The 22,042-nt window shown below is 45.6% G+C and overlaps 1 protein-coding gene across 8 annotated transcripts in view; it reads left to right on the top strand.

Moving 5' to 3' along the window:
* The first annotated feature begins 1,618 nt into the window (after positions 1 to 1,618).
* Positions 1,619 to 22,042, top strand: part of Scalloped (TEA domain transcription factor 1 homolog scalloped) — a 189,553-nt gene continuing 169,129 nt past the window's right edge. For 4 of the 8 annotated variants that reach the window (XM_076815557.1, XM_076815560.1, XM_076815556.1 and 1 more), the window contains exon 1: positions 2,764 to 3,793. Coding sequence is in view for 1 of the 8 variants with exons in the window: in XM_076815559.1 (XP_076671674.1) it covers positions 3,769 to 3,793 (25 nt within the window). In the remaining 7 variants the exon portion in view is untranslated. Of the gene's footprint in view, positions 1,762 to 2,763; positions 3,794 to 22,042 lie in introns of those variants that run through there. The other 4 variants (XM_076815558.1, XM_076815561.1, XM_076815555.1 and 1 more) reach the window with 3 other exon arrangements.

Here is a 22,042-nt window from a genome sequence, read left to right on the forward strand (position 1 = left end):
TAGTAAAGAGTCAAATTCGGCGAGAAAGTATTTGCTGTTATTAAACACAACCTGAGACGATATTTGAAATAATATTTCCAATAACGTTATTTGAAAAGTGCACAGGTCTGACTTGTACCTACAAACGATGCGGAAAATATTCCATCAGTCACATTTTTTTCTGACGCGATTTTCTGCACAATAATCTTCTGCAGATAAAGTAGAACATCAATTATTGGGATAAGTGAGAGAAAATTTCGATAAATTGGTAATAGCAGATCTTTTGTATTATTTGGGTGAAATGATTTTACTATGCGAAGTACAAGGTCTCATTATGCGCCCGTACCTATAATTAAAATTTGGGAAATCCATATTTGAGTAATTCAGTATTCGGAAAATTGATGTCTGATTAATCAGCGTCGTTTGTGTGACTAATTTGTAATTATGCGTAAAGAAAGATTAACAATTAATGCGCCTCGTATGTTCATTGCAACAGGTAACAACGGATTAAATAAATTTGGCTCACAATATTATATACAGTACTGCCTTGCTGCCGCAATAATCAGTTTTCAGTACTATTTCTTACTTCTTTTTAATAGATCGAAAAAACTGAAAAATCGATACTGCCCTGAGTTATTTATTTACGTCACTAAATACAGCGCGTTGTTTATTGAAAATTGTATGCATGATGATCTTAATAGCAGGACAACGCCGAGAGGGCATGAACCCACCGAAAATAGATTCTATAGGAAATTGGGAATAAATGAAAAGCGGCTGGAATGGAGCCGAAGATGAAAGGTCGTTTTCCAGAGAATGAGGGAGCATAAACGTCACTTGGCAATCTTCAGTCAGTGCGCTTGCACTGGGTCAGTTGTGTCTGGCACACAGCTACCGTCGGATAATCCCTTGGATCCGTTAAGTACACAAATGGCTCCAGTCGGTCTGCTACCGAAAAACTGCGCATGGATTACGTTGTGCACAGAAACTTGGAGATCGTGACGATATCCGTTAATGCCCTCTATACACAAATCGTTAGTGCCTTACGAAACAAAGGAAGCTTAATGAGGACTATTGTAAATAACAGAGTAAAGTATTCCTTTCCTTCTTTGATGGAAATCACATTTCAATAGCAAAGCATTCTGACATCGTCATTTATTTCATACAAACTAAAGTGGCGACATGTACGAATCGTCGTTAGCGACACAACGATATTAATCATTAACCGGTTACTATTAAATCGGCTGAAAAGAAGGTACGTGTAAAGGTAAAGAGGCGGTTTCGTGGTTAGCTAATTGGTGCGTCGCCCATTTATCAAAAGGTCCATTCGGAAAACCTAAAACGCAACCCCTGAAATTCAACAAGTGCCCCTGAAACATGAGCGAGAGAGGATAAACGAGCGAGCAGGCAACACAACCAACCTCTATTACGTGCGTGACGCGACTGATCTCCCGCGCGGGGAGTGGGGAAGCGACGGTCCGTGCGCGCGCGGTGGGGGTAGAGGATCGGTGGTGTTCGGGGGTATTCGCGTATCCTCGGCGGCGCTCGGCTTCTGGTTTCTCCCGCGGCCGCATAAGCGGTGTCAGCGTGTGCGCAGACCGGCTGCGCAGCAGGCGTGTGCGTTGTCCAGATTCTTTGTGCCATTCCTGGCATACCAAAAACAAGAGTGGTGACTGCGCTCGTATTTACCGGGGTGCAGCGTTGCGCGCTAATATTACTGTGCGAATTTTGCCCGTGGTGTAAAAGGCTCCGCGCGCGCGCGACGCCACGTCAGCTCGCCCAGTGGTAAGTACATCAAAGAAAATAGTGTCGAAACATCCTCGAAAGAGCGCGTCTACTCGTCCGTCCACGCCCGTGTGTCCCAGCGGCGGCGTCCCACACACAGGGGCCGCGCTCGGAACGGATTCGACAGCAGCGACGACGGCGATATACACACCGTCGGACACCGACGGACGGACAGACGGACGAAAGGAAACGAGAGACAGAGGGAGCGATAGACGCCGTGCGACAGAAAGAGACGAACAGACAAACCGACTGTGCGATAAAGACAAATATTACGAGCAAAAGAGAGCGTAGACGCGGCGGAGTGCGTGAACGTATTATGTACATGCGTGCCGACGTTATCCGGTCGAGTGTGCTTCTGATTCGGTAAAAGATACTACCGATTACTCGCGTATTCCTCGTGTGTCGTGATTGTCAGGTTCGTACTTCCGGTGACCGTGATGTTCGCATTGCTAGCCCCGTGTTGCTGCTCCTACTACTACTTTGGATGAAAGAGAGAGGGAACGTGTATGCGTGAACGAGTGAGGAAGAGAGGATGACGTAGAGGGAGAAGGAGAGCGCGGAGTGTGAGTGTGTACACATATATATGCGAGTGTGTGAGAGAGAGAGGGAGAGTAAGAGAAAGGATAAGAGCAAGGGAGAACGATAAGAGGGAGAGGGAGTTGCATGTGTGCCCGTGTGCGCGAGAGAGAGACACACAGAGATGAAACGATAGTCGGATCAGTTTGATAAACGAAGAGCTTGACTCGAATTACCGGTCTATCGCATCTACCGTGCGGTTCGCTGGTGCATCGGTGCGCATCTGTCTTTGTCCGATTGTCGCGTGTTTACGAGCGTTGTGTCAGCTGTGTGTCAAGAGACGCGGAGAAGTTGCTAGCCCCCCCCTCCCCCCCCCCCCCCGCGCCTTCTCCTCGTTGTGTACGTGTGATAGCGGAGCGTATGCAGTTCGACTCTGGCAACGTGTACGACTCGGCAGCGCAGGGACGTTGGTCGAGGAGGTTAGGACGAAGCGTGATCGGTGTGTGCCGGTGGTGGTGGACTGCGTGCGTTTCCCCGAGGAGAGCGCGCCACGACAGAAACGTGTGCCTCTGCCTAGTGCCTGCGTGCCAGCCCGCTCGCTCACCCGCTTCTGGTGAATTCGTATGGTGAATTATTGATCCGCGGCGGCGTGTGCGTGCGGAAAAACCGCGCGACTAAGCGAGAGGAATTCACTGGGGCCGGGGGGGGGGATCAGGAAAATAGTCGAACCGACGGAGAAAACGATAGATCACAGTCGCCGGCCTGGCCTGTGCCGGTGTCCGTTGTTTTGAAAACTGTGCGCGCGCGAAACACGCACTGCGCGCGACATATGCGGCACGCTGACACGGAACGTCTCCGAAGGTGAAGCGCCAGCGGTGGCAGCGAGGGATTTTCTTTCCCCCCAGGCGGGAACCAAGCGCGAAGTGCTCGCGCGTATATTCCATTGCTCGGAACGTAACGCGTGCCTCTACGTGCATACGTGTCTCTTTCCCCCCATTCCCGGCACTCTGTGTCTCTCTCTCTCTCTCTCTTTCTCTATTCCCCGCTCTTTCCCCACGGTCTCTCGCGCGTTATACGTGTATGTGCGTTTCTCTCCGTCTCACTCTGGCCGCGTTGCCGTCGCCGCGTGTGCGTCAACGAAACCGAACGCGGGAAAAGCTCGGCGCGCGAAATATACGCTCGCGGTGAATGTACACGCTGTTGAGCGTGACACGCGGCGCGTTTCCGATGCCCGGGCAGTGAGTGTCCCCCCAGTGCAGAGATACGGGAACGGATTATTTACGCGGGCGTAGAGGACCGGGCGAAGGTGTGTGTGTTGTCGTCGTCGTAAGACGACGGCGACGACGGTCACGGCGCAACGATAGCCAGCCACGATAAACGTCGGTTCGAGGAACTTGAACGCCGCGACGCTGTGGTAGCTCTGTCGCGCTCTTTCGCGTCTTCCCGATAATCCAGGACAAGCGAAACCCTACCTCCGCCACCGCGACTTGGATGGATACTGTGCATTATTTCTGGAGTGAGTTTCTCTTTTAATCCTGCGCCTGTGTGCGAACGTACCACGCTTGCATGTGAACGGCTGTGCGAGCGCGTGTGCTGTGCATGTGTACGAGGGGTACGCGTGTGTGCGACGACGGGTGCTTGGAGCGCGCGGGCATCGGGCGGCTGGTTTTTTTTTTCTCGTTCTCTCTCGCGACTAGACGTTGGCCGCCGTCGGGACACACGGTTCGCGGACAACGTTACAGCTCGTCGCTGAAATACTATTCGCTCCCTTCCCCGTTTACGATATTACTGCCCCCATACGTCGCCGTATTCCTTTTTCCTCGACGTGGGATCGTGTCTTTGCATGCCAGTCGAGGAACCAACGGTTACCGTCGTTGTTTACACTTCTGACATTCTTTTCTCTCGTAACCTGGGCTAGGTTAGGCAAAAAAAAGGCCGAGAGAGTCGCCAGACGCACGTTCTCGGAAGAGCGTAGCGCGCAACGCGCGGCTGGTTCTGTCCGCGAAACGAATCTCGCCCCCGACAGATATTTCGAACGCATACGCCTGTTGAAGGAACGTCAGGGGAATATCGGAGTGACAGGAAGTTTAATGCAACGGCGTTATCGCAGTAGGTTATCAAAAATAATTCCAGGGTGACACGGTAACACGCTGTTACATAAATTTAATCGGATACTTGTCTTGTTATCGTGGCCGGTAAGCGGGTACGGCCAGGTACGCCGTTTAGAAAAGATCGTTGCCGTTGGCTGCGTATTTCGGGCCAGCTCTGACTCGCTGGCTTCTGTCGTCCACGCAATACCCTTTTTTTTCAATTCGGAACTGGTCGTGGTCGAACGTAGTTCGTGCGTAGAACCCTATGGCAATGATACATTTTCTCGTTTTATTTCTGCACTTTTCATCTCTTGCTTTCGCGTTCTCTAATGCGAACCACGGGGTTACAGGTAGCAAGTGGAGTTTAATGCAACGTTAGTAATGGTTTGTACATCAAATTTTTCACGTCATGCGTATTTATTGGTCCAACCAACGCTCGTTGAATGTTTCTACGAACATTAAACGTATGGTTTAACTGAACAGATTCTGCGGTATCCTTGAATCAAATCCTTGAAATTGGTTTTAGTTAACCGTGCGAATCTTCAAGAGGCGTGTATTATGGAATAATTATTACGTGATTAAGGATGTTTATCCCCTATCGCGATCTTCGCATTTTAACGCGTTCAAGTCTGCGCGTAATTTAGAATGCTTCTTTTTTTACCGAGTGACTGCGGAAACAGAGGTACATCTGTATTAGGGTTGTTGATACTCGAGTAATCGCGTACCCAGTCAATCGGGTGATACCTGGGTACATATATGTATGTACGTATAATGCGGTTACGGTTACCCGAATGCTCGTATAACACGGTCAACCGACGAAATACAGTTAACCGATTAATACAGTGAATCTTAATAAACATTATATTTATTTTACATTTGTGACATGTTAAATACTTACCGTTGCTCTTAACGCGTTGCATGACGGACATTTTTTTATGAAAATTGTTTAAGTAAACTGTTTCATTATATTATTAACCACGCGCGAATCTATTATCCAGTAAATGGCGAACTAATTGATTGGGTTATTGTCTACTCTCAGTAGAAAACAGTAATATAATAGGACACCAAGATAGTAGCAAATAACGGTATAGTTAATAGCGTAATATGCTGCTAAAACAATTAACCGAATGCACGGGAACAACATAATTAACAATTTAATGCAATTAGACACTATCAATTGATCAGTTGTTTAGCGACTGTAAATTGTGGTGGACGACTACAGTAACCATTATCGGAGCAATGGCAGTTAATTATTGCTCTTAAGGAGCACGGTAATTATTTATATATTCATTATGCAGCATATTCGAAAAAATGGTAAAGTAGTTTGCAGACTACAAATGTAAAACAATTAAGACCTTTATTATATGAATTGCAAGGGTGCTCAGATAGTACCTTGTTACTCGAAAAAAGTCGAGAGCTCCAAGGGCCTTTCCACACGACACACTTTCGTGGCCTGCGACTGGTATCTGGGATATATTCACTTAACGGATGTAACTACTTCGAAGAAAGATAAAAGGAGACGTGGAATGTGTGAATTTGTTGAAAATACCAATCGGGAGCAAAAAACTATTTCGCGTTAAATGCCCCTAACGTGTATCCAGCGTCCTGGTTGTTTACATTTCGCGAATGGTTTTGCACAGTGGTTTTTCGTCCGGTCATAACATGGCTAAAAAGAGACGAGAAGAAATGAAAAATAGTTGAATTTTGTTTCCCTTCGCTGCGAGAATCAACCTAAATTGTACACAACAGACGTAAAAAATAATAGATTGTACAACTGAACAAGTACACTGTACTTCTGTTCTTTTCTTCTCAACCAGAATTCTGACACAAAGCGAACATTACACTTTCATCGTACTAAGAAATCTAATACGCAGCCCGTATCTACCTTGTCGCGAAAGCGTTAAAATTCTGGCACAATACAATCACCCTCGAAGTCTTTCCAAACTCTAGTTGAGATTTTAATCCGTGTTACAATAAATAATTGCTCCCGAGCTGACAAGTCGCGCTCGACGCACAGTCAGCTGCAAGACCGTTGCCATCGGGCCTCGCGCAGTACGGCTCGTTGAAATTCGCAACGAGAGTCGGTTAAGAGCGAGCGGTTCGTTGGTTCCGAAGCTCGGCGATAGCCATCGAAGTTTTAACTGGTCGCACGAAATCTGGGGTTCCGCTCAGGGGAAAGGATCTCGGTTAAGCAGCAGCAGGTGCAACGTATGTTTTTTCGTGCCTGTACCGCCCCCCTCGTTTCTGTTGGCCGAGCAGCTCGTTTTCCTTCCGAACAGCGAAGGCGCTCGGCTGCACGCAGCACGCGAGCCGCGTAACCGGTAGCCGCGGTAATCGGTAATCGATGAATCCGATGCTCGTATCACCCCTGCTAAACTCGCATTCACTTTTTACGTCGGATATCTGCCTTTTATCTGGCCGTTTTATCGGCCGGTCAAATATTAGAACTCGGATAACGTCGCTCCTTTCGCTGGCCCGTATAGCTTTACTCCATCAACACTTTTCATTCCGAGGAAACTTACGCCGCGCGCACCAACGAACTTGCCGCTGAGTTAGCGCTCTGCTCTAACTTCATAGCTCGTCGATCGACCGCAGATACTTCTGCTCGATGCTCTCTCTTATTATACAGCACCTCGCGGCAGGGAATGATGCAATGATTCCAAAATCGCTACTCCATTTCACCCTATGAATTAGTAATTAATATAATTAGCATGTACCGTTGATTTGCAGTCCGGCGCGCCTAAGGGGGATACTTTGAGCGCAAAGGGTTAAGGTACACTGAAAACCTCGAATTTTAGCACTATTCCTACCGACACTTCACGTATTCCTATTCCTACCGCGATCGGTCTTTAGCAGAACTTATATTTTTTAATATAGAAGAAGATAATAGCCAATTTGACAGTGTAAAAATATAGTTTCTTTCATTCAGAAGTATATGATGTACATACGTATATTTGAGGGAAACTCGTGAAGTTTAAAGGCGATTCAATTACGTGTTGTATATAGCAAATTCTAAACAAAATTTTAAAAACGGTCGTTTCACCGGTCGCGGTAGGAGCACTGTTAGGGGCTCTCGGTTGACGAGGGGGCGCAACAATGTTCGCTCGCAGCCCGGCTCGTAGAATCGATTTCATTATTGTGGGTGAATTTGATTCGGTCTCGTTGAATGGCGGTGGAGCGATCGTATCTCGGTGCTCGTGACAGCAGTTAGACTCATTAAGCCGAGGCTTCTTCGCGATATAAATAGGACTTCTTGTACCGTTGCACTACGGAAGGAGCAAATAGATTATCGCGCGCGTCCACCGGCTTCTCCACTCTCTTCTTTCCCTTTCTGCCTCTCTCCTCTTGCTCCTCTCCGCCGTCGGTTGGTCGGTTGGTTTCTTTTGCTCGCGGGTGTGCAGCCCGAGCCTCTACCGCGCGTGACTTTCTATTTGGCGTAGACGGTGCCAAATTGTCAAGTAACTAAAATTACCTTCGAAGGTGTACCCCCGTGTCTTTCTCTTTCTCCCGCCCCCTCCCTCCCCCCCTTTCTCTTCCTCTAGCTAGAGCAACGCTTCTCGCTTCTTCTTCTCCTTTTTTTTCACGCCGTCAGCTTTGCTCCTCGAATAGCACCGTTTGCCTCCGCGAAACTTTCCACTCTGTCGATCGCGGCAATCGTATCTCGCGATCGCGCCGCGGTCGATGATTCGAATTCTGGCACAGTTTAACTCGCGTGCATCGGGCTTGTATCATTAATCCGCGACGGTGCCTCGGCAGATTAAACCTGCCCGTGATCCGCACGTGTGTGCGACGGGTAAGACTGTCCTCCCCGGTGACCCCTAGGTAATCCTAATAAAACCTACGCGAAAGGTCGTTGTTCCTAGATCGATTCGCGAAAGGTCGAGCGTCACGCCTGGCCAGATTTCGTACGCTCGAGCTGATCGGGACCAGCCTCTCGTACGCCGATTCAAATTGTCCTTCCACTCGCACAACCGCTAACGATCCTCGGGGCCTAAGGAACGGACCTACCTGCGAATTACTCGTCGAGCCTCGGTGAATCGTTCGCGATCAGCTGTTCTATACAACGCCGCCCGACCCGTGGAAGGTAATTCCCCGGGATCGCTGGTTCTTGAAACGAATGTCGCGTACACGTGCCGATTTTATCGCGGGTCGCCCGCTCCGCCTCGTTTATGAAATCGAACTCGCGCACGCGCCGCGCTGTGTGTGTGTTTTTTTTCTCTCTCTTCTCGTCATTAATTATGTAAAATTGAAAGCAGTAAATTAAACGCCCGCCCGCTGGGACGGGGACGTTTCGCGCGCTGCCCCTTCGACCGTGCAAATTTCGTCGATGAAAATCGCGCGCGATGCGTTGATTTGTATCACGCTCGTTTCACCGTAATATTATATTTCGGGGCGATATTGCGATTGTGCCGTTGCAGCGGCTAACGATCTCGATTGAAATCTGCCTGAGGATCGCTGCGGACCGGCGCGATTGAAAGTCCAATTTAAATCGGGGGAAAAGCGATAGCATCGAGCGACCGGTATTAATTAATAATCAAACTGGCGACGCAGTGATCGATCGGCAGAATCGATGACGAAACGCCTCGATAGCGCACGGTGGTCGTTACCAATGGGCGGTGTTTATCGACGGCTCTTGTGTATTGCGAGCGAGGCAGTCGCGCCGAGATCGTTAAGGGTATCAAATCGTTATTTTTCGCGGGACATTCGACGTGTAAACAATGCGCAGAAGGAGACTTTCGGCGGGGAGGCTTTAAAGGCGGGCTGTAATTATTACGGATAGGTGCTCTTGCCAGGATATCCGTTTCCAATAATAGACGATTTTTTTGTGCTTCGTAGGGGATTTTATTTTCTTGGTGAAATTGAGGGCACAGGCGATTATAAATATAGCTTCGAGCTTTCGTTCGTACGCTCGTTACGATCGTCATTTGTGAAGCCATTGTTTACGTAACTTTTATCACTTGTGCTGGGAGAAGTGGCGGTATATCGGGAATTAATGAGGGGATTGTCCCTGAGTCACGTGTATCTCGGGAAGATTGAACTATAAATGGAAGCATTAATCCCAAAGTGACATCGCTTTGAACTCCGCGAAATGACGCAACGAAGGGATGCCAATATAACGAAGTTATTTACGAAAGGAGCTGGATTTTAGTTAATAATAGATAGGAACAACCCCCTTCGCGTTGAAAGTTGCTTTCGTAATCATCTCCCCCGCGATATTCGGACGGAACAATTAAAGCCACCATATGCATTTCCTTCTCGAATTACTGTTTTTTTTAAATTAGTTATTTTAAGTCGCATCAACCTCTAAGTTGGGCTATTAGCCACACAGATCATAGAGACGATATTCACGGCTCTTTAAGAAGATTGGTATTTTGAAGGAATCTCAGCAGCTGTTTTATCTTCTTGTGGTCGGTAAGATTTTTCTGTAAGCAGGTGCCAATCTCGCAGTTGTTCCTTTCAGTTGAGAATTTGCGGCAGGAGAGTATAAGCTGCTCGATGGATAATTTGGCGTTGCACGTATCACAAATTGGGGTGCCTGCTTTGCTCATTACGTGCGAATGGGATATTTCGGTGCGGCCAATTCTGATGCGCGATACTGCTACTTGGTTTGGTCTAGTAAGGTTACGGACAGAGGTTGTTTTCAAAGAAGTTGTTCTTTAGTAGTAATTGTCGGGCAGGTACTTGTCCCAGTATTCATTGATTGCCATTTTAGCGGCACTTAGCCGAATCACTTATTCACATCCAGCGCTGTTAATCGCAAACAGTCTGTATCGGTTTTCTTTTCCCTAATTTTATCCAGCGGCGGGTCAGGCGCACTCGTGTCCGTCGGACTCCCGGGCCAATCGGTGCTCGTTAAATCGGCGGCTATTTAAATTCCTGCAAATTCGAAATCAGTATCTCTCGAGCAGGCGGCCAGTCGATTTACACTGGCAGCTTGCGAATAAACGGAAATAGGAGTCGGTGGTCGTTAGTGCGGGCGCAATTTACCGTTTTGGTCGTCGGGTGCAAACGCTCGAACCCCTCCGCCCTCGTCCAACCCCGCCCTCCCTTTCGTATCATTACGATACGCGCTATTGTGCCTGGTTACGTTCTGCGCGACGTTATGATTGTTATTACGAAACGAGAGAAAATGTTTCTGGTAGTAATCGATACTCGATATCCGGTAATAAGACGGCCGATAGCGTACGTAGCCCATACAACAGATATCAGCGGGGAATTTATCGGCGTATACACGTGCACGCTGGTGCCTGACTGTTGACCGTGCACAGGGAAACGTGTGCATTTCAATCGCGTGATTGAGAACGTGCACGGGGCCGAGCTCCCCCCTCGGGGAAGTTTCACGGGTCAGAAAATCATGGGGTGGTTTTACCACCTGGCCAGTGCCCACCCCCCGCGCTCCTCCCCCCTCCCCGTCGTTCGCCCTGCCAGAATGCATGTGCACACAGTCGCAGTTCCCCTCGCGGTTCGAGCCGTCTCCCTCGTCGTCTACTTTTCTCTTTCTAAAATAATGCACCAACCCGCTGCAGTTTGTCTGCATACCAGCCGAGCCACAATCACGCGATTCTGTCGCGGGTATCGGTCATTCGGTATGAAACGGAGCTTACCGTGAGGATGTTAAACGGCGTACTTGAACATTTGCGTTTGAGAAACTGTGAAATGACACAGCGAGAACCGCGGAGCCATTTCGCGATAGTGCGGGCTATTAAAGCAGGGCAGGGGTTTTATTTGACCCTAAAAATCATGCTCGCCAAGGGACGGTTCAGAATTATTCGGTGACTGAATTACGAAGGGAGGCCGTGCAGTCGTAGGGGCTCAAAGGAATAAGAGTTATTGTACGGTTGAAAAATGAAATGTATAAGATTTATTTTCAGCCTCAATGGCCTTGAAAAGGAACGTGGTTTTACAAATTTTCATTTGCTCTCCCACTCTGACATTCCTTCCAAATTATAAAACTAAAAATCTAACTCATCGTGAAGTAAATACCTGTATATGTATATTGATTTAAACTAGGTATGAGCGAACTGTTCTTATCCCTTTCCACTGCTCCCATTTCATTCCCAGGCATTTTGCAACTCTGCATCTATATTTGAAGCGTAAGGGGAAAACCGGGAATGTCCATTTTTCGCGATTTTGCGATTTATAGCATATTTTATAAAATTTATAAAGTTCAAATACCCCCGCAAGATAACGTTAAAGTTTTGGTACATACTGGTTAAAAGCAGGTAATGCCCACTCTGCACTGGAAGAAAATACGGAATGCCCCCACCCTTTGCCTAAGCACAGGCTTCTGTCGTCAAGATAAAGCAAGAAATTATTTAAGAAGAAGATTATATAAGAATCTTGTTTCTTCACTGATGGACTTCAGTATTAAAATTTTCTCAATTACGCTGTTTTGTGACATTCCCTGTTCTTCCCCTTATCCTTCATTTACCTAAGTAGACTTTCTTTCCTCAAGTGTTTCGTAACATAAATACAATAACTCACAAAATAAAATACAAAATAGAAAATGCAAAGTATAAAACCAAACAAACCCAAACGCATTACGGTAGGCAAGTTCAACTTCACCCCAAGTTAATAGCACTAATCAATATAATTATACGACCTACTTTACAGTCCTAATAAAAGAAAAAACAGAAAATCAAAAATTTCCAGTCAGTGATGTGTCGAGAAGTCTCGAGTAACCGAGGGCATCGAAACAGCCGCAGACTTCGGGTACCTACAATCGATGGGCCATCTAATTATTTCGGGAGAGATCGATAAGTCCGCCGCGGTTGCACGTGGGTTGTAAAGTTAACGTATTAATCTTGCGCAGCTTCGCAGCATCGCCGACGCACAATCTGCGATGCCCAGCCCTTCACGCGCGTCGGGAGGAATAATTCCCTTCGGAATGATAGCTCCGCGCACGGAAGGGACCGATCGGCGCGGGCAAATAAAGCACGCGCGGTTAATTGCACTCGTTCCAGATCGCACAGACGGGGGAAAGGGTTAGTGTATGCCCGCGACTGGATTTATTATCGCCCGGCAATGATCGACGCGGTATTGCGCTTGCGATCATTGTTTTCGGTGCGTGAGGCGTGTCGCGAGGCTCCCGTCAGGCGCCCTTCGTATATACCCCCGAGTGATTTTCGTAACGCGTAGAAATCGGGTAGATCCTACCTGGATAAGGTGGAAGGTTGCTCGTTGCCTGTTGGATTCCTGGGGCGCGTTAGATAATGGCCTTCGGACCTGGTCGAACAAGGTAGAGACGGTTCGTGACAAAGAGTGATGAGAGAGGGAAACAAAGGTTGGTCGAGCCTCCGGTGTCACTTCGGTGAACGCGCAGATCAGCGCGAGGAATTAACGTACGATTTCATTTCGTAATAATAAAACGGCCATCCGTGCTAGTTTAAGGGGCAACACACACCTGGGAAGCGAAAAGTAGGATGGATTTGAAGAATTTTTTTCCGGCGGAGAAATGTTTTTATCAATGAAACATTATGTACGTTAGAAAGGTCATACTTTGGTCTGTAAAATGTGAAATTTTCATTTAAAAAAGTCGAAGAAGAAACTGCGTGGTAGCTGTTTTCGTATAACGATTTTTTTTTTTAAAAGGCGTCTGCGACGACTATCATATCTTCGCTGTTTTTCATCTGAAACAACAGAGGAAAAATTATTCTTAATGTAGAGAAAACAATGTAGTACTTGTGGTAGCCGGTTTTGGCTTTCTCAATTTTTTGCAAAAGGGCCATTTGAACATAGAAGTTCACGATTTTGTGACCGAGAATGTGAGAAGTCACAGACTTCTTGTCGCGGCAATTAATTTTCTCGGTTTCGGAGGGTTTCCCTGTTAGCATTTATTATTAAGCACAGCTTGGGTCGAGAAAGACCCAGCCGAGGGTTGACGCACGGGCGACGGACAACGGTGGCGAGCGGGTAGCCAGTTAGAAAGGTGAAAGATCAACAGGAAAGTAGTAGATTTCTCGTGCCAGTCGATAGTATTAACCGTGCCGATCGCGAGGTCACCGAGCGAAAGATTCGTCAAGGTGATCGAGAAGTTTCCTCCGCGGAGGCTGTTGCTGTAGTAACGTCTCCGGCAATCAAATACACCGGTCGTGTCTACTTTATTGCCCCGCCAGATTGTCGACGTGCGATAGCAAAGTTTATTGGTCATGCATCGGTGAAATGTTTGCAAACGGTAGTGGGGTGATTCGAGAGCGTTGTCTATCTTTTCGTTTCGATGTAACAATAGTGATAAACAAAAGGCAGGACACTCTTAGGAATTAATGTTTCATTCAACTAGGGTAGATGCACCGTTTTTGGCCATTGCACTGTTTTTGGCCACGTGCATAATTATTTTATTTTTAAATTGCTTGCAGATATCATTATTATGTGGAGAATTTCACATGATAAATATTTTTTTAGTATACCGCCAGAAATATAAGGTTACACTTATTATTAAATATTATATTTTTTAAGAAGTGACCAAAACTGGTACAATACCTTAAAGTGGCCACGAATGGTGCGTCTACTCTACAGCATCGAGGAGAAATAACTGCGAAAGCTTATTTCTGCCAGTATGTACGCTGGCGAGTGTGGAAATCCTTTGATGTATGAATGAAGATTCAGTATCTTGAAAGCGGCGCATAATAACTGTGCGCGCAAATGAACCAACACTACCGCGTTCTGCAGATTTCTCTTCGCAGCTCATAGCTCGTTTAAAGAACTGTTTTCAAACTTTTAATCGATGCTATATGTCTTTGACGAGCGGGCGAATGAGTATAAGAGAAATTTTAGCCAAAGCAGGCTAGCTACGCTAACATTTTTTACATTGTCAATATCACTTCCTTACCGCTTTTTTTACCGGAGATTGTAACAGTATACCTATGTCAAAAATACAGTATAATGGCGGGAAAAATAATACATACATCTAAATCGAGTTATATCGATGAATACGACGAAGAAAATAATATCTCCCCTCAAGCTAAATAGTTTCTTTTTTGCGAATCGAAGTTAAAAACAGAAGTTTCAAACGAATTGCAAGTTAATACAAATTTTGTAATTTTTCTTCGAGTTGCAGTGTACTTTGAAAGTCCAATGGGACATGTGTTATCAGCTTGCACGTTCAGAATTTAAATGTTCCAAGTGTCTTCCTGCAAAACTAAGGATTCTCACTTGTTTGCCCGCCCACCGGAGACGCGTCCGGATCCTTATTTTCATAGAATAGGTATCTAATGAAGGTTAGCTTCGCTAAATGCACGCGTCGCGATTATCAGGCGGCCTTTAGACTGCTTTATCATTGCTTCACCTTTGACGATGATAATGCGCGAACGTGAAAGAAGGAGCGTGTCTACAGAGGCAGCTTAAAGAATAGAAAAAAGATGTGGAAAAGTGGAGTCGCGACAGAAACTCGATACGAATCGAAAGTAAGAGGCGTATAACGATGAGATGCGTGGTTGCCGTCCGAGGGGATGGTCAAAACCACCCCGCTAGCCTTGGCGCTATTTCCAGTAGTCCATTAGTTCGTTGAGTAGGCAAGGAAAAATGTAATAAACCGCGGACACGTCGCATCTGCCATAACGATATAGAACTCCGAACACCGGGGAAAGATTAAATTGCTGCGCCCCCTTTCCTCGCGCGTCCACTTTCCCTCCTTTCCTCCGTAATAAGTCAGGAAAGATGGCCGCGCTGTTCTGTAATCCCTGTCTCTAGGCGTTTCGCGAATCATTTCAATTCTCGTTGAAGCTGCTTGCCCCACAGGGCTGTTTCTGCTTGGAACCGGCAAGTACACGAGTATAACGTCGAGTAGGACACGCGTCTTCATCGTTTTTGCGTCCTGCAACCACCATTGACACAGTGCTCGCGTGCTGGATACACTTTGCATTTGTTACGAGCTCGTGATACGGATTACTAAACATTTCCCGTGATACCTAACGCGAGTGTCGCGTCAGGCGACATTTCATATTTCGTTTCGCGGTCAGCAGAAGCAAGTAGAGGGGCTCGAAATTCATCAGACATTCTCCCCTATTAACTGCGCGTCTCTTCGCAGTTTTTAATTAGACTCTATATTCGCCATTTCAACTTTGTTAATTCAGATTTCTGGCAGGGCTATAAAAAGCAACGGGGGAACTAAATTGCGATGTTCAATTATAGAAAAATAGTAGTTGTCATATTCTTCGTGATCTTAATTTCTTTATAATCTTTTTGAAAATTTTAATTTAGCCTGTATCTAGAGACAGCTGTGAGTAACTGAGTTTGTCATAGATTTACGTTTGTTTGCCTCTGTTTGCTATAGATTTAGGTACTCCTTTATTATTAAGGCCAGGTATAACAACAGCCTACTGGCTGCGCCTCGCCTTTTACGTAAGCATGTACGTACCTAGAATTCTCGGCATGGGCTATACATATAACCTGGATATGCTGAGTAATAAAGACGTTTAATACAAATAACACTGATTTCAAGCTCTCTTTTATTCCATTCTGCTTTCGTCACTGAATCGAAAAATACCCTTTTCCTTTGAATAAAACTGTCACCACCGATAAATACCGCGGGTCACCGGTGACCCACGTGGTAACGTCTTAAGGCCTTCGCGTATTTTGGCGGAGCGGAGCCAATTCGAAGAAACTAATATTAATTAATTAATTGTCGCTGCGCAATTGTTTATAAACTTTTCTCTTCGTATCGCCGCGCTTCGCTAAAATGCGCGACGGCCTTTAACCTACCCTTCGGTCCCGCGGACGTCTCGGTTTCCTTGTGTCGCGTCGCGCTACGTTGACCATTCCCACGGTATGGTCAAACGTATCGGGATCGTGACGAGTTCCACAAATCCAGTAGATTTTTACGCGCTCCTCACGACGGAGGGTAAGTGAAAGACGCTGGAAACGGGTTTTACAGTTACAGCGCTGTGTTTACGAGCGTCTGCGCTCCCCGCCCCTCGGGCATAAACGCTATTTGCGCGTGCAAGATCGCCCCCTACCGTTTCCCCCGGCTTTCCGCCCCTCTCTTCGCTGTTTGCGCTGCCGTCGTCATCGGTGGTGTGGCAGCGGCGACGCCCGGCGTCGACGTCGCCGTCGCCAGCGACGGCATCATTGTATTAACACGGTCGAATGGAAATTACACCGTCCTGGTCATCTCGACGTTTCGTGGGCGCGTTTACGACGTCGTTTCCTCGCTTTTAATGAACAATGAGCGCGACGAACGTTTTCCCCGCAGCCACGTTTTATCGCCGCTCTTCCGAATAGGCTGAGCGCGAGTAGAGCACATTCCCCTGCTCTTTTCGGTATCTCCTCTTTCAACCGTATTCCGAAAATTTCGGTCTGGGCAAATATGTATAAACGATTGCGTGACTTTTATTTTATTCGGTATGATTAATATGTGAGTTTGATATTTTTACTATTTTTCCAATTTTTCCTTTTTCTTCCGCAGTTACCTATTTACTGAACTATTGACAAGTTTGTGATTACTTAAAGGTTCGCTGTAGAGTTTATGATTACTTAATAGGTTCACTGCCTCGCGAGTCACTGGTGGCCCGCGATATTAATCACACTGTACCAAGTGTCCTTCGATTGGGTATCGAGATGAAATGAGGAGGAAAAGGAGCCGAGGCTGCGTAGAGTTCAATGTAAATTCAACTTCCTTTTCATTGAATATTGCCGACTTTCTGAGTAGCTTTTAAAGTACTTTCGAGAACCTTAAATACCCCTGTGGCAGTTAACGTGTTAATTATACAAGCACCTACGCTGTATGCCTCTCCCGTTTTAACTGTCCTATGTTCTCACAGGGATACTTTCTTTATGCCGCGATGATTTTTATCTACTCTGCCGTGGCACAGCTCTGAAGAATAACATTACATCGTTTCGTGTTGTAAATCAATCGTGGATGATATCCCGTAACACGTTCATTGGGTTCAAACTTTCCGCATTTTCCGAGAGCCTTGAGAGTGCGAACTAAGGCTGTAACGAATATTCGAAATAGTTATTCGAATAGTCGAATAATCAGGAGTACATATTCGAATAATTAGGAGTATGCGACTATTCGCTATAGTAACGGGGGAAGAAATAAAAATATAGTTCCTTAAAATCGTTTATGGGGTTTTTTGTTTCTAAAAAAAGTCTGCTTTTACTGTTTGTCACTTATGGCGGGACACTGGTGGGCCTAAAGAAAGGGGCCCTTGGCCGTTTCAGTTGGGGTTGTCCACTTATTATTATTAGAATAATAATACTAATAACTGATGGTTGATTTCGTTTCAAAATGTATAAATTTACCAAAGATTAATAAAGCTCCAAATTTATCGTTTGAAAGACAATTACTTGTAAAGGCCAATTGGAAAAGAATTTCACGATAAAGTGTGAACAAATATTTCATGTTCAGATTCCTATTCGGTACAATCTGAAATTCGGTCACTCTGAATAGGGGGACCGGGGCTAAAAGTTCCGGGGGTAAGTTGTTCCGACGGCTCTATCTTCAAAATAAAAAGAGCGTTGTGCTTTAAATTATTTTTTCCTTGTGAGTTGATCACGCCACTCTGTCGCCCACTTTAACAGCGTCCGCGACAGGCGAATTGTGTAGTTGTAAGCAAGGACTTATTAGTCGCGTACCAGATAAGTAAAAAAATTCTATCATTATTTTTTTATCTATTTCAATTATTTATCGAAATCGGAACTTTTAGCCCCGGTCTTCCCTATTCGAATAGGTAGATGCTCCTAATTGTTGGAATATTCGAATATTCGAAGAAATCATTCATATTCGAAATTATTCGTATTCGAATATTCGCATACTCTTAATTATTCGAATATTTGAATGCTTCTGATTATTCGAATAGTCGAATAATAAATTGCGGCTGTACCGTGAACCATTGCTTCTACCAGTCGTAACCATACAAAAATGGTTAAAGCAGTGTTCTAGAACTTTTAGGAATTACTGTTTGGAGTAAAAGATTTCCCTGCCACGCCGCAAATAATCTGATACGGGATGCGTGTCTTATACCGCATTGCACCTATCAAGAAGCTCCCATTCTTGGAGCGGAGGCATCTGAAATAAAATTCACGCAAGTATATTCTCGTCAAGGACCGATACGTTCCCACAGTCTGATATCAAGGAAACACAGTGCCGGATAAAAATAGCGAACCTCCGCTGTCGCGACCCGCGCGTCTTCGTGGCTCTTAATTAATTAAATCGAGGTTCCGTTTCTAAGCGAAGTTATAGTCACTTCCGTGATTCAGAGGTAGACGACGACGGTCGTTCTTGCTCACCGTGGAGGATCTCCGGCGAGGGGAAACTTTCTAAGTGCAGACTGCATAATCCATTGCGTGTCGGGCAACCAGCGAACGCGCGCGCGTGTAGGCGCAGGCTGCTGCATAAGATACCGTTCCACCAGCGAAGCACACGCCGTAAGCTAACAGTGTATGGTCAACTTTCAACCTCGATGGAAATGTAACAGGTAGCCCGGCGTGGAAATGCAATGTAACGCCTGATGAATTTTTCCATTCACACGTGCAAACGAGCCACGCGGGCCCCGTTCAGGCCACGATGCCGAGTTCCGAAGGTCGTCTTTTAAAAGCGTCGCCTTAACAATATTAACCGTCGAACGAATTGTACGAAAGCTGGGCAGTCGAGGAGGCTCGCTTCAAGATGCACTTTGCATACGTTATCGCGTATCCCGGAATTGAAGCGAGATGTAACGCGGCAGATGGTGCAATTGTGCGCCAGATTATAGCTTACAATCTGCTCTGATAATGTCTCTTTCTTGGCTAATCCCCAAGGTGGACGTAACGTTACGTCAGCCCCGACCCGATACCGATTGTACAGCGTTACCACTGTTTTTCATTTTGCATACCGCGATTCCTGTACAGTGATCGATGCTCCGGGAATGCTGGTTCCTGTCCCTCGGACGAATAGAGATGGATCTGAGGCAGCTTGTACCTTATCGTGCGCGATGTTTCAGCGTGATGAACGGTCCGCCGTTCGTTCCCTCGCAACGTTTATTAATCGCGAATGATTCGGTCGTCCTGTACCTACGAATTCCACGAGGCTGCTCACCTATGCTTGGAACTGGCCCAAAGCAGCTGCGGTCGTAGTTAAAATCGCGAACCTTTTCGGTTATTACCACTGCACCCGCTCGTGGATCGTGGATGGACAGATGAGAAAACTCTTCGAGTAAATTCGAAAATTAATTTCAGGAGTTGAAGAATTTTATTGGCAAACTTCTATAATAGTCAACGAAGGAGTCGGTATCATCAGGGTCGGAGTAACACCTTCAGAGGCTCTGGGCACTGATAAATTGTTAAGATCCCCTTATTCAGGGTGATCGCTTCAACAATGTACGATTTCTTATGCGTTTCTGATAATTTGACTAAAAAGTGTTTCCAGCAAAAGATTTTAAAATTCAGAAAATTTCTATGGTCCCCTCTTTCTCCTAATGCCCTAAGCACGTGCTTATTTTGCTTCTTGGTTAATCGCAATGGGTTTCACACGCAGACTGAAAATAAATTTCTTCGGTGGAATTGGTTGGGAATTTGTGAGAAATGTTGATAATGGAGTAAACTCCCTGACGAATCTAAAGATTGATCGAGGTTGAGTACGTGATAGTTGTAGCTTAAATGACTCTTTGAAGTCTATAGTATCTTTACAGTAAGTCGAAAGGTTCAGTTAAATGGTAAAAACATTTGCAGATTTTTGTCCACTTGGAATAATCTCCTTCTGTTCCCGCTGTGCTGTTCTAACGAAGAAGCTCGTAATCGGACACCGGAACAGAGTGTCGCCTTTACGTATTATTATTGGTCTCCTGGCTAGATTAGATTAACGAAGCAGTCATTAACGAAGTTAGCGTCACGTCTGCGATGAGAAGTCTCATTGGTGTTCCCCTCCGTCTACTTGCTTCCCCCTTTCTTCCTCTGTCCCTTTCTCTTCTGCCCTCTCTTCTCGCATCCTGTTGGCTCGATGCTTGATTTGTCACAGTACCGTGCGTATAAACGCTCACTGTCATCATCCATCGGATTTACAAAGCTAAAACTGTCGATGGCATTGCCCATTTCACGATACATAACGCCGGTAGGTATCTACCACTGTAACCAGCATTACTTTCGCACGTTCCGTCAGTCTCTTCCTCAAATCGATTTAAATAATCCCGCGACTGTTTACTTCATCCACGCGAAGCTTGAACTTTCGTTTCTCCTACGTACTTGGTGTTCTCTACCAACAGATTCTTCCACTCCAATCCTCTGCGATGAAATTCATCCGATACCTCGCTTCTTCCACGCGGAACGCGTGGTAATTTCGAATCCAGAATTACTATGCTTTTAATCTTGCAAAATTAGCATTTGAAGCTCGAAGGGTCGACCAATTTTGACTTACTGAGCCGTGCTAAAAAATTTTATTCTCCTCCTTCTGGGCTTTATATAAACCCTGTCGAGGTTTGCGCTCTGTTATGTCTCATCGATTTCGTTGCGAGGCGGATAACGAACAGGTCGACGCAGAGCGATGTAATACACAGATGGGGTCCCTTATCCCGAAGAGAGTCGGCACGAGCGGTTTTCATTAGGACTCGAATTGGCCTCGGAGAAGCGTGGTTTGGTTGGATCTTGCACGGAGGGCCGTCTAAGTATATCCACGTTATTTCTGGCGAGAGCTGACGCACTGTTTCTCTCCTCATCGCTTCTCTCTTCTCTATTCGCGTCTTCCAAAGAATTATCCTCGTGTAAGCAAAGCACGATACACTTGGACCGAGATCATTCGCTTCTCGAAGATTCGACGAACGAGCACGCGCCCCGCCGTTTCGAACCCAGCAACGAATCGGCCAAACGATTTCTCGATAAACGCGCTGACGCGTCGAACCGGCTGCCTCCTGACGCCAGCCGAGCCTTCGTTCCGAACACGCGCGAACTGTAACGTGAAATTGCGAACATTTTAGATATAAGTCGCGGCGCAAAGAGTTGAGAGTAAATTAGAAAGAGGGGCTGAAATAGTTGCAGAGAAGAATGCGTTAAAATATATTTACGCAGATGAAATTAATTAATAGTGGGCCTAGAGTTGTGGAGAGCAGAGGAAACCCTTGGAAAAATTAGATTCGTATTAGCTTTCCAATTAGAGTTTATGTGTTTGGAGTTAAAATGTAATGGAAGAATTTCTATGTGGTATGTATTTATGAAACGATCTGTTTTCGTGGCTCCACAAAATTTTGCATTTGTTCCTTATGTTGTGTAATGTTAAAGAGAATATTGTTACGTGTATAGTATCCCCTGCTAGGGTAAAGAACCCAATTACTGTCACCCTAAGCTGTTTTACTTAAAATAACGAATAAACCTTGTGAATTCGTACTTAAAAAAAATTTAGCATTGAATTGCTCATTGCTGAATAGTTTAATTTTTTCTTCGTTAATTTTGATCAGATGATCAATAATTTTAATTCAACAAACTTATTAGCGAAAGAGAAAACAAGGCATTAAAGAAAATGCTATAATTGTAATATTTAAGCTATTAACATAAAATACAATGTTTTAGATAATATAAGCATCGTAGAAAGTAATAAGGATTGGAATTCAAAGATTAAGTTTTTTTATTTAATATTTGGGTCAAAACGACATAGGTAACCTTAAAATGACATAAACAGTATTTGGTTGGGTAGCAATAATTCCATCGACTACGTTTCAAGAGTGACAGTAATAGCTCCCGACATTTTTTTTAAATCACTGAATTTATAA

Source organism: Andrena cerasifolii, chromosome 6 (genome assembly GCF_050908995.1).
Source record: "Andrena cerasifolii isolate SP2316 chromosome 6, iyAndCera1_principal, whole genome shotgun sequence".
Classification (NCBI taxonomy): Eukaryota; Metazoa; Arthropoda; class Insecta; order Hymenoptera; family Andrenidae; genus Andrena; species Andrena cerasifolii.